Here is an 18,047-nt window from a genome sequence, read left to right as displayed (position 1 = left end):
GACATATTACAATTTATCCCTGAAATGTAATAACAGAACAGCAGTTCACACGTACTTCATATAAACAATTTATAAAAATAATGTTTTCTTTAAATTTATTTACAAAATGGAGAATGATGGTTAAATCGATAATTATTAAAAATATAATTATTAAAAAATATTCGATCTTTGTAAGATCGAATACTCAGAAAAAATCCTTCGATACGATAATAATTACAACAAAGTAATGGAGTAATATCACTTAAAAAATAATTGAATATCAACTCAATAAAAAATTAAATCGATGATATTTATGCATTAAGAAAAAGGTTTATAACATTTTACCTTTGTCCAAATCGCAGCTTCTTCCCTATTTATAGCTATAGGACCCGGAGGGCCCGGTTCTCCCCTGTCTCCTTTAGGTCCAGTCAAGCCCGGAGGTCCTTGTGTTCCTGGTAATCCAGACGGTCCAATGTCGCCTCGATCACCAGGTCTCCCGTCATTACCAGGGAAACCTTGGGGACCTTCCATTCCTCGCAGTCCTTTTTCACCCTAAGAAAAAAAATTAAGAATGTAAAAAAATTCAATTATTTACCATAATTGTACGATTGTCATCGATTTTCGCACCTAAGCCACTTTTAGTTTGCCATTTATACTAGACAATTTGTTTAAAGGACGCCAAAAGAACACAAATTGAGCTATTAAGGCAAGCAACTTATTTTTCCTATTGATATTGTTTATATTTTAACAAAATCGTATATGCTTTTAAACGTATGATAACAAAAAATTCTTATCTTAAAAGTTATTAATATAACAAAATACAAAACATGCTTATAAAAAAATCTTGTTACACACGAACATTATATTTCATAAAAATCTCAAGTTCTTTTATTTACATCAGGGTAATTACCTTTTCGCCCTTTTCGCCTCGCTCCCCTTTCATTCCCCTCGCGACGTCCCGAGGCCCTGAGAATAGGGTTAGCACTTGTAGAAATTATAATTAATTGGGCAACATGGACTCTAGTTCGGGGGTCATACTTTTTTTTATATTTGTTTTTAATTAATACTACTATAATGTCTTGTTTAATGTTAATAAAGTAAAATAGGATTTTGTTTTATTAATTAGGAATTTTCTTATAATAGAAGATAACGTATCGCGTTAACGGTACTACAGTAAGCTTCGGATTATTAGGATTGAACACATTGATTATAATTTGGTAAAAAAAAGAAATCCTGTCATTCAGAAAGGCTCTAGGTTGTATGATATATCGTTATAACTTGTACAATCAAGAGCATGACAAAGCTTGACACTTTAGACTTTGGTTCTTGATTTTGGACATGTAGTTGAATTAAAGATTTAAATTTTTAGATCTAAATGTAATAAGCATTACTGAGTAAGAAGATGGTAGTTTAATTTATGAATTTAACCTAGATTAAAACTATTTTCAGATTTAACAATCATCAGATTTCCGAATGCACACGAATATTCATTTCCATAACCATTAATTATTAGATTTAAAATCTATAATAATTTGAATTTTGAACAACGTACTTTGTTGTTGCTATGTTTTGATTTCCGTGTGAACTATATGGAGCTGTAAAACTATTTCCCTATATTAATAACATTTACTCCATGTCAATAAGCAAGTTAACAAAAATATGAAGAAAAAAAATTGTGCTTCTTTTATGTAACCAAGGACTAACATGTTCAGGAACTGATATATGTTTTTTGTCATATTCTTTTAAAATATTCTTTACTGTTCCAAATGAAACACCACAAGCTTCAGAAACACGTTGATGGACTTTTTGAAAATAACCATTGTTGTCTTTCTTGAACGTATCGGCTTCTTGTAAAAAATACAAGTACACGCTATAGATTATCTGTCGTGCCTGCGACATTAGCCCCTTTCCTCCCATTGTACAATAAATAAAAAATGTAATGGCAACTCTATATACTGCCAAGTCGATCGAAAGCGTCCGGTCTGTACCGAAGGCAAAGGGCAACTGATTAAAATCCAACGACAGCCGAAACACGAAGTTTGCCGAGGGACATTGAGAAAATAGAAGCACTGTACAGTATCTTGGCTTCGTTCGACGAAGGAATGGCCAATATACTGTTACACTACACAGTCTGTCGTATGCTGGCCACACTCCACAACTGTCTCCTGAGTCTCTCAGTCCGAACACATTAGACCAAAACGTGGTAAACGTCTTCAACAGCGCCGCAATTGATGTAATGTAGAGTTGGTGTAATGCTCATCATAAAGATGAACTTCTTTGAACCAATGTGCCACAACCTCAGAGCCGTCACAACACTAAATCTATTCAGCGTACAGTTATCAATCCACGGGAACTTCCATTGGCTTAGGTTGAATTGTTTTGTAACACATACGTTTATCTTTAGACCTCTCATTATATTATTGTTTTCACAGCTGGTAAAATCTTAAGTGTCAAGTTTACGTACTCTAGACCACGTACATGTACGAGTACTATATGAATATTTCTTTTTATATTTCTTTTATTATCTCCCAGCCCTACTCGAGACCAACACGTCATTTATATTCAGCTTTCGTTATGGAAAACACATAAAATACAGGAGTTATTAGTGAGGTGTGGTGGGGTTTGTAGCGTGAGGCTTAATCGTCTCCAATTCGTGATATGAGAAAGATATATACGATATTGAAAAGAAAATATTCCTAGTATTCATTTTATATTCGTTTAAGCTAAGGGAACATCAATACAACTAGGTACTACTACTAGATTAACCCTGAGTACGTCATAAATGATATTTAAGGTTTAAACTCAACTCCATGCCGATCACGATAAGTAAATCCAAAGTCAGCGTAGTGAACGAGAAGTAGCTTAAAAAATGACGTTTCAAGTCATTGACTTACAAATAAATGGACGACGGTTCTAATACAAAAACCACGAAAAAAATGTCCCAAGTCAACCTATTTAAGCGTAGTGACATGTAAAGGAATATGAAAAAGCTAAAACGTTGAATTTAAATTGTAATGTCATCGCAGTACTGTCTAATTTTGCTTGCTTCACTGTCAGTCGAACAAACGAAGACTAAAGCGTGAATGACGCTCTGTATACGATTTTAACGCCCTATAAGTTCGGACACTTTTTAGCGCGGACCCGACGTCCATGTAATTGTAAGTCAATGTTTCAAGTGTAAAAATTTTCCCTATGGAATAACTGATATGAAAATGAAATGAAAATGAAAAAGTTTATTTCTTTTTTCTTAGTCGTCTTAAAATAAGGTTGGGACTTCCTAGTAGGTGTCATCCACCTGTGACAGGAAGGCCCGCTCTTCCATTATCTTTTAGTTGTAGGAAACAAACTTAATCTATTAATTATATTAGGTAACACAAACAAGCAATAAAATTATTCAAAATAAATTTACTAGACATCACAGGTGATGCCAGTATACTAAAATTAACTAACTAGTCTAGATGACAAATGCACACCAGCTTAACTAATTTAATAAATGTTGAAAATGACAAATGTATACAAGAAAAAGATATAAAAATATTAAAGTAACTCTCTATTTTCTATACTTTCCCGAAAAACCTGCCTTAACTTTCAAATACAGATCAATTAATTATTCGTTATCATTACAGGCTACAAATCCCTATAGCTTAAACAAAGTATAAAATAACAACCATTATAGATTATGGAATAATAAGGTAGAGAAACAAAAAATATGATTTTATATTGATATTGTGTGTAAATACATTAAGTGGGGATTATGTTTTCTGTTTCTCCAAAGTCAAGTGTCAGCAACCAATCTGTCAACGCCGCTTTACTATTGTACAAGTTCAAGTGGTAAATTTTTATTTTTTCATTAACAATATTATACAAGAGTGTAGATTTTACCTTGAATTGTCTTTTAGCGAATACAGATTTGGAAATTGGTTGTGGTACCACAATATTTTTCCGTCTACGAGACACAAGCAGAGGGTTATAAGGAAGGGACCTGTGAACCTTTAGTACAGCCAACAGAATGTATAGTTTCCTCATTGAGAGGTGACCACAAGATTGGTAAAGTTCATTAGTAGGGAATCTGTATGATTTTGAATACATCACCTTAAGGATACATCGCTGCCCTCTCTCCACTTCCAGAAACTTAGTTTTACCTGCGCCACCCCACACGACAATGCAATAACTCATTATAGATTGCGCCAAGGTAATGTACAGCTGGTCAAGTAATGTCTTGTCAGCAATGTGTCTTAGTGTTTTAAAAAGCCAAATCAGTTTTCTAATTCTGCCATTTACATATTCAATATGTGAGTGCCACGACAGGCGCTGATCCAGCATGATGCCTAGATACTTGGTAGAAGCAACCCTCTGTACCTCCATGCAATTACACTGAGGACTAACTATATTGTTACAAGTATGTACTTTAAGTATGACGTCTTTTTGTGGTTGAGTACTTGTGTATTTAGTAAAACACATATAGTTAGTTTTGGCAATATTTAATGTCAGAAGGTTTCTTTTTAGCCACTCAGATACCCTGCGAAGACCCAGTTCAGTACTCTCGAACACCGACTCCCAGGTTGAGCCTTCAAATACAAGGACCGTGTCATCGGCATAAGATAGAATGTGTCCATGTTCAACAGTGAGGTTAGTCAATCCGTTTATGTAAGTGAGAAATAGCGTCGGGCCGAGTACACTTCCTTGAGGCACACCATATGTAACATCGGCCTCTTCACTCACGTAATTTCCAAGCCTCACTTGTTGAGTTCGACCATGTAAGTAGTCATTCAGCAATTTTAGTGGCTGTCCTCTTATTCCTATTCTTTCTAATTTGTGTACAAGGATGGGGAGAGAGACGGTATCAAATGCCTTTTTTAAGTCTAGAAATACAGCAAGACATTTTTTGCCCTTATCTACGTAGTTAGTAATAGTCGTAGTAAGCTTTAGAATAGCATCCTCAGTAGATCTGCCCTGGCGAAAGCCATACTGTGAGTCCGAAAGAATGTTAAATTTATTTAGATAAGCTATCAATCGCTTATTAATTATTTTTTCCATGACTTTGGATACTACTGGAAGAACCGAGATAGGCCTATAGTTATTGGCCACGTCTCTCTCACCACTCTTATACACAGGTGTTACAATGGATTTCTTTAATGGTTCTGGGAATACATCTTCAGAGAAACAGAGATTAATAAAGTGACTAATCACGGGGGCTACCTCATCTCTAACCGATTTTAGGTACTTGGCAGGGATATTGTCATTTCCAGGTGCACTATTCGATTTCAGGCCCATAATAATGTTATTGACCTCCTGAGGGTCAGTATCTAGCAGAGCAAATGAGGACAGTACACGGTCAGCCTGGTCCTCAGAGTGGCCGTTATTAGGTATTGTTTTGACAAGGATATCTTCGGCCAGAGATTTACCAATTCCAGCAAAGAAGGAATTCACATAGTTAACAGAGTTGTCCGGGGATTGTTGTGCGTTTAGCAGCTCGATGTTATCTGTTTTAGTAGATTTATAATGAGTTATTGATTTTATTGCTTTCCAAAGTGACCGAGGGTTTTTTTTAGTTAGAGATAAAAGTTCTCTTTCATATTTACGTTTCAATTTTTTGATTAAATTGTTACAAAAGTTACGATAACGCTTAAATGTGACTTTCAGGATCTCATCGTGAGTATTAGCTCGAGATTTAAGTTGGAGTTTGTTACGGTTCTTTATACAACGCAAGATTCCAGGGGTAATCCATGGCTTAATGTTGCGTTTGCTTTTCGGAATGGGCTTAATGATTTTACAATTTTCAAGAGAAACACTAAGCTTATAAGTTAACTGTTCAATAACAAAATAAGGATCGTTACTAAATAGGAGATTTTCTACATGCTTGTTTTTAAGATTTCTTATAGCTTCGTCGTAGTCATAACTTACACTATGTTTGAGTCCAGTGCGGGTGACTTTATTATTTATAAGGGCCAGAAATATGGTATTATGATCTGTAATAGACGTATTAAGGACAGCAATGTAAGCTGATACTTTCTTATTCATTTTTAGCATAAAATGATCTAGACAGTTGGAGTCTCTGGTAGGCAAGATGTGACCCGGCAAGATACTGTGAGTAGATAGCATATTTAAATAATGCTGTCTATTTGAAGCTACGTATAATGATTCCTTTTCGCGTGGGATGAGGTTAATGTTGAGATCGCCCGTTATTATTATGTTATTGGAAGATTTGATGGTTTCTAGGTGAGTGTTTAGAGAGTTAATAAAATTAGACGCGTTACTATTAGAGGGGGAGCGGTAGATTCCTAGTATTATAGTATTTGCCAATTTTATTTATAAGCATGTCGCTTGATCAATTGCAATTTCTCCTACTCTGGCGTTAAGGTAATTTTTGACATAGGCCACAACCCCATCGTTCTGATTTGAGTTGTTTGAAGTTGTTACCACAGTGTAGTTGGCTAGGTGGGGAGTGGGTTTGTGTGAGCTTAAGCGGCATTCAGTTAAGATCAGAATGTCAACCTCCGTGTACAACTGTGACATTGTCAGCATGAGATCATCAAAGTTCCCATAGACACTCCTGATATTCTGTGATACGACCGTAAGATCCATCCTGACTGGTGGTATGTATTTTTTAAGCTCCTGTACGTCACACTTAACGGAATTCGCTATGTTAGTTTCATCAAGATCTTTTAAAATTGAAATTTCATCATTCATTATTTATTATATTAATTTTTACTATATTAATGATTATTGCTAGAGGAAAAATAATAACGATCCTGTATTCGTAGTGAAGCAGCGCAGCCAATATATAATTTCAGAAGTTTGTACAATATGACGATGTATTTATCAAATTTTTGTGTGGAGGAAGTGGGGGACAATTGTATACTGTATATAAAGCTTTTATCGTTTGGTTTAATATGTATTGTTGGTGGATTCATTTGATACTTTAGAGATTTATTTGTGTAAGCCAGTATATGAATTAAATTATATAAACATTTTTTGTCATGTTGTGTTGTTAACTTGGAAGACATAAACATAGTTATAGGTTTCAGCTTAGAGAGAATGTTGTCAGGGTGAATACGTAATATAAGACTAACCATTGTAGACATTTGTAAAAATCTAATTATTCTAAAGTACATTTTGTAGGTTAAAAAAGTACTTATTGTAAGGTGCGTTGAAGTACAAAAATAACAAATGGTACATAGTCACATTAACCTTGAGAGCTGTGTGACCTGTGCTTCATTAATGACTTGGATAACAGCTGTGTTATCATCCATACGTAGATAAACATTGCCATACGAAGTCCAGCAGTATTTATACAGTTTTTGTTTTTTTAACTCACGTGCAAGGAAGAACAGACGGGCGGCTTTTGGAGTTAGTTGCTCGGAGATGAAAACTGGGGTCTCCTCAGAAGTACGAAGTCCAAGGTGTTTGGCGCGGAGTTTCTCACTGTATTTAGTGTTAAAATACTTACACATTTTTAAGGTATCATTTTTCAAGAGGACTGACGAGGTTTCAACAATAATGGGCGTATTCTGGGTACTGTCCCTCTTACCGCGCACCCTATAAACGTTTTTAATGTCTGTCTTACTAATGGGTAGTTCGATTGATTTAGACAGATTTACGACAATGTCGATTAGGTCATTCTTGGTCTCATCCTTTTTTTTCGGAACGTTTTTTATTTCTAAATTAGATTTTCGGCTGTTTTTTAATAATTCCTCAATTTTGTCCTCCAGTGCCATGATGCACTTCTTGTCTTCAGAGGATTGAATTTCCAATTTTTCAATTTTTTTACGAAATTCATCATTTTGTGCAGATAGAAACTCAACTGCAGACTCGATTTTACGGTTAGTTTGCTGAATTTCTTTTAACGTGTCATTATTCTTTCTGATCTCTTTTAATTGAGTTTCCATCATAGACGATATCATGCAGCGCATTTCTTCCTTAAAGCTTGAGAGGTCTTCCGTTAACGATTCCTTCCGTTTTCGTTTATTACGAGATGCAACAAAGTTAGGCGGCGATTGCTCATTAATACCCACTTTGTTGAGACATGTTTCCGAGAGTGACTTGTTGAGGACTGAGTCCATGGTACCAGGCTACAATGAATTCAAGGAAGCGTGTGAAGCTAGTAATAGATGGGAGGTGACTTCCTAGCGCTCTGCCAATCACGAACAAAGGAGTAAAAGTACCAGGAGATTATGAACGATGCGAGAGTCTTCTGACGCGCAGTCGCTCGTACGTCATCTGCTCGCACGTCACCCGCTGCACGACACGCACTCGTACGTCACAGCAATGGAACCAGTTTCCTTTGTCAGTCAGTGGGTGTTTCTTATGCACGTAGGAAGATGGCGTCTCCTAATATGCGTTGATTGGACAAACGAAATCGCAGCGCGTTTGCGTCACAAAAAGTACTACGTCAGAGGGACGGTGTTGCTTGCTTGCGCGCGTGTTCACTGGTTGCTGGATGGATGCACTAGGGTAGCAGGAGTCATTAATTAGTTTTTGATCTTTTTTCACTGTCTACTATCTTGAGTTTATGCACTCCTAATATTCTATACTGATTTATTTATGTAAATTTTAATTAAAATAGTTAAAATAAACTTGATAAGAATCCACTGAAACGTCTACACCTTGCGGAGGTCCGGGGGAAGAGGATATCTGACTTTGATTATGACTTTCACTTTGATTTAGACTTTGACTTTGACTTTGACTTTGACTTTGACTTTGACTTAGACTTAGACTTTGACTTTGACAGATGACAAAGTGTCAAGCTTGGTGTGCTCTTAGTTCTACAAAACAAACTGCTCTGTTCGAAAATTATTAAAAATTGATTAATGTTCAGACAAACCACGAATCAGGTTATTTAGAAAAGCTGAATAAAATATTTCAAACATATTATAATCATATATTTTTTTAAGTTTTTCTTTTGTATTTTTTAAGGCAGTTTGATCTCTAATTACATTACGTAAATACAAAGATTCAACCACAAAGCCGGAATTCCTATACACTTTTCTGTTGAATGCGTACATGCGTAACAAGGCTCTCAGTATCAAGGTCCGCTAGGAGGTCTAGATCTTAAGGCATCGACAGTACATTAGTAATTAATGATTTTAAAATTATTTTATTTAACATTTTTTTATCTAAATTTATCTAAATTTTTGCTTTCGATAATTAAGCGGGTTCAGGGGCCGGCTAAAGATCAATACTAGTAGACTGGTGCGAATGGAGGAAGGGAAGGAGGAAAGGGTTATTGTGGATGGTACACAGAGATTGTAAATAATCTATGTATCATATTGGGGTACAAGTGCAACATTATAATTATAATGTAATGGGTCGAGCAAAAAGTCAGTGCGATTTCTGCGATTAGTTAACTTTAAGCAATATAAAATTTTAGCGGGCATTTTAAGAATAGGCGGGAAAGTTTTAAGTTTATAATTTATGAAAAAATATCCACAATTAGTGTATTATAAAGTCACCTAATTTCATCATCATAATGCTAAAACACACACATCCTCACAAAGCCGTCAAAAACTATTGCAGTCATGTTGAAATGTATTACCTCATCCATCGTCTTCGCGTCGACGTGAAAATGGCTGCATTCAAGCAAACACTAAAACTTCACTTTGAAAATCAAGCTTTTTACAAAATCAACGAATTTATGAATTCAAATCTAAATGAATATTCATTTTCTTAAAAAATCATGATGTTAAGACTCTTCTTATTCAGACAGACTATTATTATGTATACCTGTATAATTTAAGTCTGTATTTTCTGTAATTTGACTTACATAAGGGCAAATGTACTGTGTTGTTTTGGGGAGAATAAATTATTTGACTTTGACTTTGATCTACATATGCCCTTTAGATTTTCTCTTATTCTTTACAATTTTTTTAACCGACTTCAAAAAAGGAGGAGGTTCTCAATTCGACTGTATGTTCTTTTTTTTGTATGTATGTTACGCGATAACTCCGGTATTTGTGAACCGATTTTTACGATTCTTTTTTTGCCGGAAAGGGGGTACTTTTATAGTGGTCCCATTTCATTTTGAAGAAAATCATCCACCTCGAAGAGTGGCTGTTCACGCATGAAGATTAATTTTTATAAATAGCGCCTAACTTTAATTTAGGAGCTTTAATGGTTGATTTTGCTATTTCTCCAATTCAAGGCGTTTTTCTCTCGATGTACTTTGAGTAGTGTCGAAGTGAGAACCTATTTTTATTATCTCCAGTGTCAAGTCCTGTATAGTCGCGAACTATACAGGGGATATTTATAGGGGATATTTAGGGGATATATATATAGGGATATAGGGGATATTTCAATAAAACTTAGCAAATAGACGTAATTCCACGTACTTTTGAGATCGGTTTTTTTAGTACTCCGTACTGAGATTATTTGGATATAGGGGATATTTCAATAAAACTTAGCAAATAGACGTAATTCCACGTACTTTTGAGATCGGTTTTTTTAGTACTCCGTACTGAGATTATTTGAATGGATACGATTTTGAGCGATGTCATATGGACGTTGCCGGTGCGTTGCGTCGTAGCAACGCTATGATTTTATCGCACTGAGAGGTACACGAGCAATGCAGTGTCGCAGCGTTATCACCGCTTACAATCGCAACGCAGCACCCTTCCCCGCTTCGTCTCCTTACCCCTTGTCCGTCGTCACACTCCGGTCAATGTACTATGTACTTAATTTATATGCTTGTACTACATATGACAGTATCACCGTTTAGGAGTCGCATCGCTGACGCAACGCATCGTGTAGAATGGCTCTTTGATTACAAAAAGACCAAACGACACTTAGAGCCGTATTTTATACGTAAAGACAGCATTTTTTATGAAAGAGGAATCATACAATTGCAAACCTTCTTCGTCTTCACTCCCATTCCCGCCCGCCCGTTTATTCTTGGTATTTTTAACCAGACTATTTTAAGGACATCCCCAATCTGACTGAGATATGTCCGCCGAGATCTGCCTCTCCCCACGCTTAAATCCACATTCTACAAATTTATGCTGTCAGTCTACCGAATAATTTTTTTTCTACATGTCTAAACAATCGAAGTATCCCCGTCTCTACCCTATATCATATCATATCTATATCATAATAAAATATATTCTAAATATAAAGATGAACCAATGATCTGAAAACGTTTAAATCGCAAAGATCTGAATGGCACTGTCATCGCGCCCGTCACCCAGTGACATAAGTTGACAAGATTTCATGTGTCTGTAAATTCAACAGGACCCTTTCCCTGTCCCTTCAAAACCGAAACGCAGTAATGCTCACATTGCTGCTTGGTGGCAGAAATAGGTGGCAGTACTTCCCAGAACAACTTGTTCACTAGGAGTTCTACCTGTTTTAACAACTGAGGTGATTTGCATTAATGCTCTGTCAAACCAAGGGACTTGTAAGCACGTTTCCACTGGATCCGATCCCTATATAAATCTAGAAAACTGCACCCACTTCGGATGTCGCTTGTGCACTAAGGCCGATTCGAACCCGACAAAATACGAATATCGCTTGTACACCTACAGATAAGATGATCCCTATGACATTTCGGAACGACGTAGTGCACAAATGCTCTAAAGGGCTGGATGACCAATGTTTCATGGTTAGTTTGAAAAAATAACAAATTATATACGCGATTTAGTTCTGAATAAATTGTTTAATATCTGTTAGTAGTCAACTTAAAAATTAACTAGTATAGCAGTATATTACTATGATTCTATTTTCGTAGAACATTCTATGCTACCCTCTTAATTTAAAATAATCACTGTAAAGTGTTACTATTGATAAAATTGTACTAATTTACAGGCAGAAACTCACTAAAGCATGAATTAAAATCTATTATTAGATAATCTTGAAAATGATGTTACAAAATTTTGTTCGAAGAACCGAGTTTTAGGAAAAGGGAAGTTACAAACCGGTCCGTGTCATTTGAAGGAAATAATGTACGCTACGCGTATTAAAAGCAATTTAATATTATATGTGTAGCTCCTACATACGAGTAAATAATAGAATGTAAGGGAAGTTTGTATGGTGGTTTTTTCAATTTGACGCCATTTTGTTTTGTTAATAAAAACTACAATGAGTGGTTTATATACGACTTTATCTCGACTGCAAGACAACTTCTTGTTTTTTTATGTGTATGTTACGCGATAAGTCGATATTTGAGAACCAATTTCGACGATTCTTTTTTGTTGGAAAGGGGCTACCTCGCTAGGTTGGCAAATTTATGACTTTCTGCCACTTTTCGTTAACAGATCTCAATAAAACTTGGGAAATAATAGATGTAATTCCACAACCTTTTGAAGTCTTTTTTTTATAAAAATTTAGAATTATTTCTGATCTAAATAGAGTATTTCTATTTTTTTTTGACTCAGTGAGTTTGAATGCCACCACCACTCAGGTACCCCCTCAGTAGTGGTCCCATCTAAACTTGTAGCAAATATTCCACCTCTAAGGGTGGCAAGTAGGAGATTTCAATTCAAATTTCAATAAAATGTGGCAAATAGATTTAATTCTAATGGAAATTAAGCACAGCTGAAACGGATAAGTAAACTTTTGTAGTCGGGTTAAAAAAAGTGTTATTATTATTATTAATTAATAGTAAATTGTGTAACATATGGATATTTTTGACGAGTCTGTGTGTGTCTTTGCATATAAATTTTTCTGTATTAGATTTTGTTTTCTCTTTATTTATTTAGGGGTCTTGATAATTATTGAACATGTCAGCCCCATTAGAAAAATGTTATAATTTCGTTGAGTGACTTGTCTATTAATTTTTGAACATCATTGTCATTTACTATTTACACCGTCCACAATGACATCGTTAAACAAGAACAAGTCAAGTTCGAATTCAATTTGTAACTTTGTTATTTATGTAATTAAATTTCAGTGCCTACTTTAAACTTTTGGTCTGTTGGTTTCGTTTGAACATATTGCATTAGTATATACCTTTATTACATTGTGTATTTATGAAATAATTAAAGAGCAATTTACAGGGTAAGACAAGACTTAGGTGAAATGCAAAAAATAATTCAAATTTTTTCACCAACAAAAAGTTATGACATCCTTTGTACACAACAGTCTTTCAATCAACAACAAATTTCTTCGATACTCCGTCTGAGTCATCGAACAAATTTGCTATATACACTCCATGATCTCCTCCATGATCTTTATGAAACGAACATGTAGTAACCAACACTGGCAGAATTAGTCTAGTCTAGTCACTAGTCATTCATTAAGAAAAAAAAATACAAATCCATGAATGACGAATATGAGGACACTAGTTATGGAGACTAAGTTTATTAAATTGTTTTGGGCACAGAATGTATAATATTCAAAACGTTAGCGGAGACTCGACTTTGTCGTGGACATTTCCAGAAATCTAGTGACATCATTGATATATGTATGTTTTGAAGCTAAACTCCTAAACAGATGAAACACAGCAACTTTGGTAAATGAACATGGAGTTAACTTCTTCATTATAATCCAAAAATTTTCGAAAATAATAATACATTATTTATTTCAGGGTGAAACCCAAATATAAGGGTAAAGTTACAAAAGAAAAACTCATAAACAATGTTAGTACAATTGCAAATGCAAACGCAAACAGTATTGTGAAGATCTTCGGTTACTGAATTCCTTCTACCTTTTCTTGTTCCTTCACTTTACATCTACGAAACTACCATATACGTCCAAATGCACCCATACTTGTTCAAATAAACTCTAAAGCCAAGACTTTGTTACCAACTTCATTTGAAAGCTTTTATAACTACTTTCATTCCATAAAAATATTTATATAATGGCGTCAATAATTTACAATAATTTTCCGCAGGTATTAAGGCCTGAGAAAAATCATATGCTATATAGAAACAACTAAACAAGTCATTTGTTGAAAAGTTGACTATTAAAATGTACTATAATTTAATTGCTTCAGTGTCCGGATTCGTAATGACGAATCCTTAACTTCGTTGTCAAATGCTTGACATTTGTATATTGATTTTGAGGTTTTATAGACTTTTATTTTAACTTGTTTACAGGATTGTATATGTTCGGGTAAAAAAAACATCCAATCACATGACATGAAGCAAAATTTACGACCAGGTTTCTTTAAATTTCAGTGAATTCATATTATACTTCGTCTTGAAATAGATTATACTATACAAGTAATTAAAAATATGCAAACTTACCACTTCTTGCTATATCTCCCAATACGGAATTTTCAGATATCGCTGAGCCCGCGGGACCTGGAAGACCTGGAGGGCCTCTTGTGCCTATAAAGTACGAGGACGTGTTAACCATCAATATTATTAAACATGGTTCCTGAATGAACCAACCAATGTATAAAAATTCTTAAAGTGTACATATTTACACGGTATATAATGTAACATAAATAACACTGTCCATAATGTTTAAAAGTGCAAAAAGCAATGGCCTACCTTTAGTATTATGAAATAAAACCTTACGTCAAACGAGAGAAACAACAGTCTCTCCTAAGGGAACGTTCAAGTTCCCATATATTTTGACCTAAAACAATCATAAGATCAAAACTACTTTTTTAGTATAGCAAAGTAAAAAAGTCCTATCGTAAAAGGAAACTAAACTAATAATGTAATATGCGCCATACCTTACGCAACTGTACCCAGAAGGGTCGAGAAGAAATAAAGATTTTCCAAATCGTTACTATGAAGCCCTAAAATCTTGCAAACGTGTTTCTCGTGCATAAATAAGGGTCATAGCGAAACATAAAATTTGATGGCTGAGTACATTTCTTACCTTTCTCGCCCTTTTCAGCTGGACGACCGTGGGCGCCGGGTAAACCTGGAGAGCCGTCGCGTCCGGGTTGGCCCCTTTCCCCTTTGGCTCCATGCGGGCCTCTAAGACCCACATTGCCCTATAACATAGTTATCGTTAGTGATGTTGAACATTTTATATAAATCGACATCACGTGAATAGAATCATCATGTGACAATACGTACCGTTGGTATAATAAAGTCGTATGCGCATATGTTACGTCATAATTGCTTTTTTATCATGAAAGCCATAAAAATAATACGAAGTACGAGTAAAAAATTATGTATATGTGAAGCATAAAAATGTTATCGACTTATTTCGTTCATAATATTTTTAAACCGTGACAGTGTGCGACTAGCGCGAGATGCAGCTATTCTCGCACAGAGATTTCGCGCTTTATGTCGCTGTCACGCAAGTAGCATCTTGTCGCGCTAGCCCTACTGTTTCCTGAAAAGTTGTCATTTTTCATATGTGACCTTATTACACCAAGTGGGCAAATAGGTTAAATTTGCAATTATCAAAGTGTAAATATTTTTACTCATAAAACGAGCGAATTTGAAGAACTTGTATATTAACAAAATTGGATTGCTGAAAATACCGGCAGAAGTCTTTCTTTGTATTACCTGTGTTGTAATAAACGATATCGTGTAACTATAAGAATTTATTGTACGTTACTGGTTTTATAATTACTTTTATACGCTTTTTGCATTAACCACCTAATTTACTATTGGCTATTATAATATAATCACATGAATCTTAAAACCATCAGGCCTTTTCTATTTTTTCTGATGAAAAAGATCGGACGAAAACGATACCTTTGAACAAAAAATATCGATGTATGAAATATCGATAATTTTTCGACAATATATAACATACCGTCGCGTTACTAGGGTCAGCCCTGGTTATTGCGTTAGTCCCAACTTTATTGTCCGCGTGTGTACGGAATTAGCTACGGCTGCAAGATTTTATTTTGATTTGTGTTAGTTGTGTTTTGTCTCGACAAGCATTATAAAAAAGCTATCTATTTCTGAAACTTATAAAGTATTAATTAGAGTTATTAATATGAAGATCGAACACTTTTACAATTTCCTTCAAAGTCAAAGTCAACGAATCATTTATTCCTTAAGTAAAATAAATTTACACTTGAAAACGTCACAATTAAGCTACTTCGCTCGTTCGCTACACTGACTTCCTTGAGAAGAACGAGCGGGAAACTCTAGGAATTGCTCTTTTCAAATAAACTTAAATGCTATGGAATACATTTTGAATCAAATTTGTGTGGAATCTGGAGCCATGTCATCTTTCCATACATCTTTATCTAACACGTAGCCTTCAATTTTGTAATATGACTTTTCAATCAAAATATTCTTAATATAGTTTTTAAACTTATGAAATCTCAATATATGCTCCGGGATCTTATTGTAAAAACGTATACAGTTCCCCATGTAAGAGTCGTTTACCTTGGTTAAACAAAATCGTGGTAGCATGAGTTTGGACTTAGCTCTAAAGTTAATATTATGGATATCTTCTTTCTTATTGAAATATATACATAAGTAGGTATATTTTTACTTCGATCCAGCTGGATTCGAACCATCGTCGTCTTGCCAACTTAAGCGGAGCGAACCAACGGACCTTACGAATTTTTGTATGTGCTTGTTGCAGATCTTTATTTTGTTTTTTAACGACTTTTTTGCCGTAGCGCTACCTGTGAGAAATCTATTTCTTCACTCAGCTGTCGCTTTAATAATAATAATTAACTCTATTGAATATCAGGGGACGTACCACAACCTTTAAAACAATATTACTTTAACCTTACACTGACTTTTCGTACAATAACGCGCTTAAAGTGAGCTTATTGTAATGTTAAAACTATGATGTTTTATTGGCAGCTTTGTGACTATTCATTCACTCAGTTCGTACTATGACGCGACTTTAACATTAAAGTAATATTGCTCTTATGTCAAATTTAGCAATCTTAAAATAGTTACTCGGATGCAATGGAAACAATATTATTTTCAGTTTTATTGTCTTAAATATTGATTTGTAATTATTAAAAGTTACGTTGAACTTGTTTATATACAAATATCTCTTCAATATTTTGTTTATTTTTAATTTAATAGCACATAGTAAATAATTTTTAGTTAAATAACAATACGCGATGTTTATTTCGTAAAATTATAACAGCGCCATCTATATGCTCCTTGGCGAAACTAACAGTTGACACTAGACTATAGTTCCGAACTCACAACGTGACTATCAAGACTAGCTTGTTTTATTTATTTTTCTTCATGAAAATGCGGAATTATTATTGAAAACTACGTAATTTTAATAGATTTTATTATTACTACTGTTCTTTTAATAACAGTTAAAATTCTCTGTATGTAAATAACATTTAGTACTTAAACATTATTCTACGATAAGACGATTCGGAACATCAAAAAAGAAAGAGATGGTATTATATAGTTCACATAGCGTTATCTCTTACCTATTTTTAGTAAGGAAAAACAATATTGGGAAATCATTCGTTCTTTCAATCACTTTTGCAATAACACATTACTTGGTTACTGGTTCGTCATGGTACAAATATGAGTAATATTACAATAAGCTTACTTTAAGCTTACAATGAAATAAGATTGTTTTGAAAAGGTTATGGTAGGCCTCCAGGATATTTCGCCAATATGATATTCTATAAACTGCCTCTATAGCCGAACGGTTACCATGCCGGACTGTCACGCAGAGTTCTCAGGTTCGATTACCGGGCCGGGAGAAACATTTGTACGGCCTACATTTACTTCTTTCGTGAGTTTGAGTGTAAATTGGTTCTCTATATAGTGTGTCCATGGCACACGCGACACAAGGTTTCTCCAGGCGGGGCTATGTTGAGTGTGTGCGTTAATTGATTTAAACGCCACCATAGATAATATTATAAGTAAGACAAATATTTTTGCACTCCAAAGAAGCAAAACGAGACATTTTTCTACGATTTTCGAGGTTTTACGCGATATAATTGACACTAACCATAACGTTTCCATAACGTGAAAATGGCGCACTATAAAGATGGCACGTGTGTTACTGAGACGGCTCACTCTTTTGTCCTATTGTACTCACAAAATAAAGTGAGAAGAAGACACAACTTACTGTATTAAAATGAAACGTCTTTTTGAACGTAGAACTTGTGTATTATTTTTGTTTCCGCCATATTTATTCTTTTCCATTGAGTATAACCTAAACAACATGGCCTGAATTGGTTTACATCGTTCTTTTCTGTTACAATGTTTCTAAAACCG

At 34.7% G+C, this 18,047-nt stretch overlaps 1 protein-coding gene across 1 annotated transcript in view; it reads right to left on the bottom strand.

Moving 5' to 3' along the window:
• Window positions 1-18,047, bottom strand: part of LOC113234077 (collagen alpha-1(XVIII) chain-like) — a 139,285-nt gene that overhangs the window by 17,426 nt on the left and 103,812 nt on the right. The window contains exons 8-11 of the mRNA XM_026469319.1: window positions 14,743-14,860; window positions 14,157-14,240; window positions 890-945; window positions 325-531 (exon numbers count right to left, since the gene is read on the bottom strand). Coding sequence (XP_026325104.1) covers window positions 325-531; window positions 890-945; window positions 14,157-14,240; window positions 14,743-14,860 — 465 coding nt within the window. The remainder of the gene's footprint in view (window positions 1-324; window positions 532-889; window positions 946-14,156; window positions 14,241-14,742; window positions 14,861-18,047) is intronic.

This window comes from Hyposmocoma kahamanoa, unplaced genomic scaffold (genome assembly GCF_003589595.1).
Source record: "Hyposmocoma kahamanoa isolate Upper Pololo Valley unplaced genomic scaffold, ASM358959v1 81, whole genome shotgun sequence".
Taxonomy (NCBI): Eukaryota; Metazoa; Arthropoda; class Insecta; order Lepidoptera; family Cosmopterigidae; genus Hyposmocoma; species Hyposmocoma kahamanoa.
Note: the sequence above shows the minus strand (reverse complement) of the source record. Positions and strands in the feature narration are given on the sequence as shown.